This window comes from Hyla sarda, chromosome 7, assembly GCF_029499605.1.
Source record: "Hyla sarda isolate aHylSar1 chromosome 7, aHylSar1.hap1, whole genome shotgun sequence".
Taxonomy (NCBI): domain Eukaryota; kingdom Metazoa; phylum Chordata; class Amphibia; order Anura; family Hylidae; genus Hyla; species Hyla sarda.
The window spans coordinates 225,049,990-225,059,915 of NC_079195.1; the positions used below are offsets into that span (position 1 = coordinate 225,049,990).

At 46.9% G+C, this 9,926-nt stretch overlaps 1 protein-coding gene across 17 annotated transcripts in view; it reads left to right on the top strand.

The window, feature by feature from the left end:
• The window catches only part of DOCK7 (dedicator of cytokinesis 7), a 211,460-nt gene that overhangs the window by 63,607 nt on the left and 137,927 nt on the right, over positions 1-9,926 (top strand). For all 17 annotated transcript variants that reach the window (XM_056532871.1, XM_056532874.1, XM_056532880.1 and 14 more), the window contains exon 14: positions 2,426-2,588. In XM_056532871.1, coding sequence (XP_056388846.1) covers positions 2,426-2,588 — 163 coding nt within the window. The remainder of the gene's footprint in view (positions 1-2,425; positions 2,589-9,926) is intronic.

Genomic DNA, 9,926 nt, shown 5'->3' on the forward strand with positions numbered 1-9,926 from the left:
TTCAATTTGAAAACCGTACATAACCGTTATGAAAACCGTATGCATTGACTCGCCATTGAGAACCGTATGCCAAACCATGCATCAGGTTGTGTCCGTTTTGTATCTTGTACGATTTTTTTATTTTTTATTTTCCTGTACCCCAAACCGTAGCCTACCACGGTTTGTGGTCCGGGTGAAAAACCGTATTGAAACGTATATGTTTTTTTTAATTTTTTTTTTTAACATGGGAGTCAATGGAAACTGTACAGAACCTTATGTGCGTACGGTTACGTCCGGTTTTCACCATACGGTTTTTGACTGCACAGTTTTTTCTAGGAATTTCAATCAAACAAGTAAAACTTTATTCATAATGGAATGAAATGTTAAAAACTTATACATTTTTTTTCTTAAAAAAAAACGGATGCAACCGGACATCATTTTTCAAACCGTATACGGATTAAAATTTGTACACACGTTTTGATACAGTTTAGTCCGGTTTTGAGGAATCCGTTTTTTTTAATCAAAAGCCTGATACGGTAACTTTATTGCAAAAACGTGGTGTGAACCCAACCTAAGTTGTTACCTTTTTTTGAAAAATATTTTTGAAAATATTGCTGGTCGCAAGGCTTGTCAGACATTGACTTCCAGTAGTGGGCGCTATAGAGTCTCATTCCTCCTGGAGATAGCTATTTGGAAGACTTTGGATGCCATTGCGTCTGGAAGCTGCAGTTGTTTGGCCATTAGTCAGGAGCCGCCCGTTTCCTGCTTCTTGCCCGTTCAGTCCATAACAAAGAGCAGAGCTCCATGAAGCCGTACACGTAATGTGTGATTCATCCCTGAGCGGTGACCTTGGCGGGTCGTGTTCTGCACGTGTGCAGTTCATTCAGCTCTTCTATCGTCCTTTGTTCTCCCTGGGCAGATACATTACATCAGTCACTGGACGGCCGGGTCCTTCCAGACTCGCTCTGTACATAAAGTTTGTTCATTGCAGAATAAAAAGTTCTACAAAAAGTTCTACAATCCTGTTTGTTGCCATTTTGGAGATCTCTACCTAATGTCACGAAAGAAAAATGTTGATTTCAGACTAAAACGTTGATGAAGACTAAAAGTTTAAAGGGGTACTCCGGTGGAAAACATTTATTTTTTTAAATCAACTGGTGCCAGAAAGTTAAACAGATTTGTAAATGACGTAAAAGCACGTAAGTGCACTCACCGCTCAACGGAGAAAGCTGCGTCAAGGAGTCCGGTTGACGGGGTGCTGGGTCACAGCATAAGCGGCCTCTGAGAGGCCGGAAGAAGCACGCACTTGGGTGCGAAACTGCTGGCGTAGCCTCTGAGCACCACACACCTGTGCTTATGCTGTGACCCAGCACCCAGTCAACCGGTGAAGTTGCTTCTTTTGTGCTCTCCCCCTTCCTACCTCATTTTTTTGTCTAAGATTTGTAAATGACTTCTATTAAAAAATCTTTAGCCTTCCAGTACTTTTTAGCAGCTCTATGCTATAGAGGAAATTCTTTTCTTTTTGAATTTCTTATTTGTCTTGTCCACAGTGCTCTCTGCTGACACCTCTGTCCGTGTCAGGAACCGTCCAGAGCAGCATAGGTTTGCTATGGGGATTTTCTCCTGCTCTGGACAGTTCCTGATACAGGCATCAGGTGTCAGCAGAGAGCACTGTGGTCAGACAAAAAAGAAATTCAAAAAGAATGCCAGAAAGGTGCTAGAAAGTTAAATAGATTAGTAAATTACTCCTATTTAAAAAAATCTTAATCCTTCCACTACTTATCAGCTGCTGTATGCTCCACAGGAGGTTGTGTAGGTTTTTTCCACAGTGCTCTCTGCTGACACCTCTGTCCATATAGGGAACTGTCCAGAGCAGGAGATTTTTGCTATGGGAATATGCTTGTGCTCTGGACAGTTCCTGATAAGGACAGAGGTGTCAGCCAAGAGCACTGTGATCAGACTGGAAAGAACTACACAATTTGTGGAGCATACAGCAGCTGATAAAAACTGGAAGGATTAAGATTTTTAAATAGAAGTAATTTACAAATCTGTATAACGTTCTAGCACCAGTTGATTTGATTTTTTTTTCTTTTCCACCAGAGTACCCCTTTAAATATTTTTGTTTTTGCAAAATTTGCCGCTTCAGTGATTTTTAGATCTTTTGCTCAGATTCCAGTGCTTTCCAAGCAATGAGCAAAACAACAACTCCCAGTGGGCATTCTGGAACAGCTGGAGGCACACTGCATGGAAAACCTGTTGATACAGTGAAACTTCTTAGAGGCAATCTTCTAAAATTACACACAATGTGGTGGTCTTGAGGGATGGTCTTCTCAAAGAATACATAATAAATATGGAGCAGAATATCCAGGTGGTCTTCTCAGAGAGGTGGTCTTTTGGAGACATTTCACTTTAGCCTCTATGGTGACATCGAATCCTTATTTTACAGCTCAGCTGAAGATCGACATCTCACCGGCCCCAGAAAACCCAAGTTATTGTCTGACCCCCGAACTGTTACAAGTGAAACCTTATCCAGACAGCAGAGTCCGGCCGACCAGGGAGATCCTGGAATTCCCTGCACGGGACGTATATGTGCCAAACACAATCTACAGGTACGGTCCAGGGCGATTGTTATATTCTTATATGGAAGTGATAAAATATATGTACATGTGACTCCACCAGCAGAATAATGACTGCAGCTCTGGGGTATAATACAGGATATAACTCAGGATCAGTACAGGATAAGTAATGTAATGTATGTACACAGTGACCTCACCAGCAGAATAGTGAGTACAGCTCTGGAGTATAATACAGGATATAACTCAGGATCAGTACAGGATAAGTAATGTAATGTATGTACACAGTGACCTCACCAGCAGAATAGTGAGTACAGCTCTGGAGTATAATACAGGATATAACTCAGGATCAGTACAGGATAAGTAATGTGATGTATGTACACAGTGACCCCACCAGCAGAATAGTGAGTACAGCTCTGGAGTATAATACAGGATATAACTCAGGATCAGTACAGGATAAGTAATGTAATGTATGTACACAGTGACCTCACCAGCAGAATAGTGAGTACAGCTCTGGGGTATAATACAGGATATAACTCAGGATCAGTACAGGATAAGTAATGTAATATATGTACACAGTGACCTCACCAGCAGAATAGTGAGTACAGCTCTGGGGTATAATACAGGAAATAACTCAGGATCAGTACAGGATAAGTAATGTAATGTATGTACACAGTGACCTCACCAGCAGAATAGTGAGTACAGCTCTGGAGTATAATACAGGATATAACTCAGGATCAGTACAGGATAAGTAATGTAATGTATGTACACAGTGACCTCACCAGCAGAATAGTGAGTACAGCTCTGGAGTATAATACAGGAAATAACTCAGGATCAGTACAGGATAAGTGATGCCAATTGAACATTTGGACAAAGAGAAACAAATAGAAGAAAAGGTGTGATCATTGAAACCAAGGGATTAGTTCACATCTTTCTATCCACACTAATTGTTTACCGCGCTCTCCTATCCGTCCATACGTAACAATCTCAGGTTTTTATGATTCCATTACTGACTCTCTCGCTCTCCTGACATCCGCCGTGGCTCATACCGACGTAGCAGCAGCCAGATCTCCTCTGAACAACCTCTAATTTCCCGGGCCGCCGTAGACCCATGGAGTTTGGCCCATGAGAGGAGTTGACATTTTCTTTGAAGGTTAGAAGAAATAGGAGAGCGTAATCAATATGACAAGATAATGACTGTCGCCTCTAATGTAGTCGTCCCCGGGGGCCGCCCGCCCGCTGATGAGCGCTGGGAGACGTGATTTACAGCCGGGAAACATATTTACTCGCGCAGTTATGGGCTCACAGGCTGCGATTCCTTCTGGAAACAAAGACTTTTAAAGGAGTTTCTTTTCATTAGAAGTAACAAGCTTATCATCCTGAGCGAACGCTAAATAAAGATCACGGCTTACCTTCAATAAAAGTGCAAAAACACTCGCTAGATATTATTAACTAAAACAAATACTATAAGTGTAGAGTGTAGTGAATAGGAAAGGGTAGACTTCAGCATAGTCCTTAGGATGGGGGATCAGTGTCTGGGGGGGTACGTGTTTGGCTATGACGCCTGCTGCCCCTGCCTATCATGTAAAACAGAGTCCATTTTCCTTCTGTACAGTGGTCCCTCAAGTTACAATATTAATTGGTTCTGGGACGACCATTGTATGTTGAAACTATTGTATGTTGAGACCAGAACTCTATGGAAACAACCTGGTAATTGGTTCTAAAAGCACCAAAATGTCATCCAAAAATAGGAAAAAGTGAGGATTAAAGAAAAATAAGTAGATAACGAATATAGATAAAGCAAATCCTTACATATAAAAGTAAGAAAGATCTGCTGGGAGCTGTAAATCACTGTCTGTTTCAGTGTTTCCCAAGCATGGAGCCCCCAGCTGTTGCAAAACTACAACTCCCAGCATGCCCGGACAGCCTTCGGCTGTCCGGGCATGCTGGGAGTTGTAGTTTTGCAACTGCTGGGGGTACACTGCTTGGGAAACACTGGTCTATGTAGAGGACAGGAGCTTCTTCGGGGTCCTGTACAGTACAGGCAGTGTCTTAAAAAAAAAAGTAACATGGAGCCGCCTTCACCTGATGTCCAAAGGAGAAGCTAACCCTGGCACAGGTAAAGAGTACAAAACATGTAATACCTCCCTGTACTGTAGGGGGCGCTACCAGACACCAGTCAGTGCATATACTTCGGTAATACAGGTAAAGAGTACAAAACATGTAATGCCTCCCTGTACTGTAGGGGGCGCTACCAGACACCAGTCAGTGCATACACTTCAGTAATACAGGTAAAGAGTACAAAACATGTAATACCTCTCTGTACTGTAGGGGGCGCTACCAGAAATCAGTCAATGCATACACTTCAGTACTACAGGTAAAGAGTACAAAACATGGAATACCTTCCTGTACTGTAGGGGGCGCTACCAGACACCAGTCAGTGCATACACTTCAGTAATACAGGTAAAGAGTACAAAACATGTAATACCTCTCTGTACTGTAGGGGGCGATACCAGACATCAGTCAATGCATACACTTCAGTAATACAGGTAAAGAGTACAAAACATGTAATACCTCCCTGTACTGTAGGGGGTGCTACCAGACATCAGTCAGTGCATACACTTCAGTAATACAGGTAAAGAGTACAAAACATGTAATACCTCTCTGTACTGTAGGGGGCGATACCAGACATCAGTCAATGCATACACTTCAGTAATACAGGTAAAGAGTACAAAACATGTAATACCTCCCTGTACTGTAGGGGGTGCTACCAGACATCAGTCAATGCATACACTTCAGTAATACAGGTAAAGAGTACAGAACATGTAATACCTCTCTGTACTGTAGGGGGCGCTACCAGACACCAGTCAGTGCATACACTTCAGTACTACAGGTAAATACTAGTACAGAACATGTAATACCTGCCTGTACTGTAGGGGGCGCTATTAGACACCAGTCAGTGCATACACTCCAGTAATACAGGTCAAGAGTACAGAACATGTAATACCTCCATGTACTGTAGGGGGCGATACCAGACATCAGTCAATGCATACACTTCAGTAATACAGGTAAAGAGTACAGAACATGTAATACCTCCCTGTACTGTAGGGGGCGCTACCAGACACCAGTCAGTGCATACACTTCAGTACTACAGGTAAAGAGTACAAAACATGTAATGCCTCCCTGTACTATAGGGGGCGCTACCAGACATCAGTCAATGCATACACTTCAGTAATACAGGTAAAGAGTACAAAACATGTAATACCTCCCTGTACTGTAGGGGGCGCTACCAGACACCAGTCAGTGCATACACTTCAGTAATACAGGTGAAGAGTACAGAACATGTAATACCTGCCTGTACTGTAGGGGGCGCTATTAGACACCAGTCAGTGCATACACTCCAGTAATACAGGTAAAGAGTAGAGAACATGTAATACCTCCCTGTACTGTAGGGGGCGCTACGAGACATCAGTCAGTGCATACGCTTCAGTAACACAGGGGTTTTACCAGTGAATGCCCATTCTGATTGGTCGGTTCTTCCGGCCATTGACACATTTCACATATCTGGACTGTCTGTACATTGTATGTTGAGTCCGGTTACAACTTACAATGGTCCAAAAAAGACCATTGTATGTTGAAACTATTGTATGTTGAGGCCATTGTAAGTTGACGGATCACTGTATTTGGAATATACAGTAAGGGTATGTCCAGACCACGTATTTTGAATGGAATCTCCGCTTGTAGAAATCCGCGAGCAGAGATTTCATCTGGCGGCCGACTCAGAAATACTTTGGCGGTAGGACCGCGCGGCACTGCGCCGTCACCTTTGACAGCTATGCAGTGGTCACGAACTTAAGCGCAAAGAATGAACATGTTCTTTCTTTGCGCGGATCAATTTCAGCGGCAGAATTGTCTGCAGGTGAAATTCCGCAGTGTGAACGGGTCCGCGGAAGACCCATTCACACTAATGTTAGGAGTTCACACTGCGGAATTCCGACGCGCAATTCAGCGCTAATTACATAGTGTGAACATACCCTAAACAAGACTAATGCTATAGCTGGCCCCATGGGTACCACATGCTCCTCACTGGGGGCTAATCCTCGCTCCATATGTCTATACCAGTATTTTTCAACTAGTGTGCCTCCAGCTGTTGCAAAGCTACAACTCCCAACAGAATCCATTTTCCTTCTGTATTTGGAATATACAGAAAACTAGATTAATGCTATAGCTGGCCCCATGGTTACCATATGCTGCTAATTGGGGCTAATCCTCGCTCCATACGTCTATACCAATATTTTTCAACTAGTGTGCCTCCAGCTGTTGCCCGGAGCTATTTGTAACAGCATATTACCCGGAGCTATTTGTAACAGCATTTAGAGAAATTCTTTATAGCAAGCCCTATGAACGTAGGTGACAATAGACAGGAGCTGTCCAATACACATGAATGGAGAACGTTACTGGGCATGCTCTGTGACCTTTACAGAGGTCATTCTACAGGAAGAGGGAGGCTGAACTTGTATTGCACTGTTTCCCATCCAGGGTGCTTCCAGCTGTTGCAAAACTACAACTCCCAGAATGCTGGGAGTTGTAGTTTTGCAACAGCTGGAGGCACACTAGTTGACAATACACCAGTCTATACGTATCCAGTCTGTACCTCTATCTCGCAGGTCATCAGGTCTTTATTGCTGAGCTCTGTTTTAGTTTCTTAGGAATAACTTTGATTTGTGCGGCAGCGTTCATTGGCGCGTCTCTGTATTCTCAGGTGACGCCTTCAGTATCAAGCTCCTTGTCACCTTTCACCTAGTAAACTTTAATGTATATAGCAGTGAGGTCCGTCCTGAAGGGCCCCTGATATCGCCGCATGCTGGGTCTAGGATGGAGCGAGGCCGTTTGTTTTGGCGTAGCACAATGTCATTGTGAATGAATATCAAGATGGGGTCTGACCCGTCATATTTCTACTCGTTACTATGAAAGAAAGGAGAAAGAAAAAAAACACCTGAGAGAGAGGGGTGGAGGGGATTAGAGAGAGAGAGAGGGGTGGAGGGGGATTAGAGAGAGAGGGGTGGAGGGGGATTAGAGAGAGAGGGGTGGAGGGGGATTAGAGAGAGAGCGGTGGAGGGGGATTAGAGAGAGAGAGAGGGGTGGAGGGGGATGAGAGAGAGAGAGAAAGAGAGAGGTGGATTAGAGAGAGAGGGGTGGAGGGGGATTATAGAGAGAGAGAGGGGTGGAGGGGGATTAGAGACAGAGAGGGGTGGAGGGGGATTAGAGAGAGAGAGAGGGGGGTGGAGGGGGATTGGAGTGAGAGGGGTGGAGGGGGAATAGAGAGAGAGAGAGGGGTGGAGGGGGATTGGAGTGAGAGGGGTGGAGGGGGAATAGAGAGAGAGAGAGGGGTGGAGGGGGATTAGAGAGAGAGGGGTGGAGGGGGATTAGAGAGAGAGGGGGGGTGGAGGGGTATTAGATAGACAGAGAGGTAGAGGGGGATTAGAGAGAGAGAGAGAGAGAGGGGGGGGTGGAGGGGGATTAGAGAGAGAGAGAGGGGTGGAGGGGGATTAGAGAGAGAGCGGTGGAGGGGGATTAGAGAGAGAGAGAGAGGTGGATTAGAGAGAGAGGGGTGGAGGGGGATAATAGAGAGAGAGAGGGGTGGAGGGGGATGAGAGAGAGAGAGAGAGAGAGAGAGGGGTGGAGGGGGATTAGAGAGAGAGAGAGAGAGAGGGGTGGAGGGGGATTAGAGAGAGAGAGAGGGGGGTGGAGGGGGATTAGAGAGAGAGAGAGGGGGGTGGAGGGGGATTAGAGAGAGAGCGGTGGAGGGGGATTAGAGAGAGAGAGAGAGGGGTGGAGGGGGATTAGAGAGAGAGAGAGAGAGAGAGAGGTGGATTAGAGAGAGAGGGGTGGAGGGGGTGGAGGGGGATTAGAGAGAGAGAGAGAGGGGGGGGTGGAGGGGGATTAGAGAGAGAGAGAGAGGGGTGGAGGGGGATTAGAGAGAGAGGGGTGGAGGGGATTAGAGAGAGACAGGTGGAGGGGGTGGAGGGGGATTAGAGAGAGAGAGAGAGGGGGGGTGGAGGGGGATTAGAGAGAGAGAGAGGGGTGGAGGGGGATTAGATAGAGAGAGAGAGAGGGGTGGAGGGGGATTAGAGGGAGAGAGAGAGAGGGGTGGAGGGGGATTAGAGGGAGAGAGAGAGAGGGGTGGAGGGGGATTAGAGGGAGAGAGAGAGGGGTGGAGGGGGATTAGAGAGAGAGAGAGGGGTGGAGGGGGATTAGAGAGAGAGAGGGGTGGAGGGGGATTAGAGAGAGAGAGGGGTGGAGGGGGATGAGAGGGGTGGAGGGGGATTAGAGGGAGAGAGAGGGGTGGAGGGGGATTAGAGAGAGAGAGAGAGAGAGGGGTGGAGGGGGATTAGAGAGAGAGAGAGGGGTGGAGGGGGATTAGAGAGAGAGAGAGGGGTGGAGGGGGATTAGAGAGAGAGAGGGGTGGAGGGGGATTAGAGAGAGGGCGGTGGAGGGGGATTAGAGAGAGAGAGAGAGAGAGAGAGGGGTGGAGGGGGATTAGAGAGAGAGAGAGGGGTGGAGGGGGATTAGAGAGAGAGAGGGGTGGAGGGGGATTAGAGAGAGAGAGAGGGGTGGAGGGGGATTAGAGAGAGAGAGAGGGGTGGAGGGGGATTAGAGAGAGAGAGGGGTGGAGGGGGATTAGAGAGAGAGAGAGGGGTGGAGGGGGATTAGAGAGAGGGCGGTGGAGGGGGATTAGAGAGAGAGAGAGAGAGAGAGGTGGATTAGAGAGAGAGGGGTGGAGGGGGATTATAGAGAGAGAGAGAGGGGTGGAGGGGGATTGGAGTGAGAGGGGTGGAGGGGCAATAGAGAGAGAGAGGGGTGGAGGGGGATTAGAGAGAGAGAGAGAGAGGTGGAGGGGGATTAGATAGACAGAGAGGTAGAGGGGGATTAGAGAGAGGGGGGATTAGAGAGAGAGAGAGAGGGGGTGGAGGGGATTAGAGAGAGGGGGGTGGAGGGGGATTAGAGGGAGAGAGAGGGGTGGAGGGGGATTAGAGAGAGAGAGAGAGGGGTGGAGGGGGATTAGAGAGAGAGAGGGGTGGAGAGGGATGAGAGGGAGAGAGGGGTGGAGGGGGATGAGAGGGGTGGAGGGGGATTAGAGGGAGAGAGAGGGGTGGAGGGGGATTAGAGAGAGAGAGAGAGAGAGAGAGAGGGGTGGAGGGGGATTAGAGAGAGAGAGAGGGGTGGAGGGGGATTAGAGAGAGAGAGAGGGGTGGAGGGGGATTAGAGAGAGGGCGGTGGAGGGGGATTAGAGAGAGAGAGAGAGAGAGAGGTGGATTAGAGAGAGAGGGGTGGAGGGGGATTATAGAGAGAGAGAGAGGGGTGGAGGGGGAT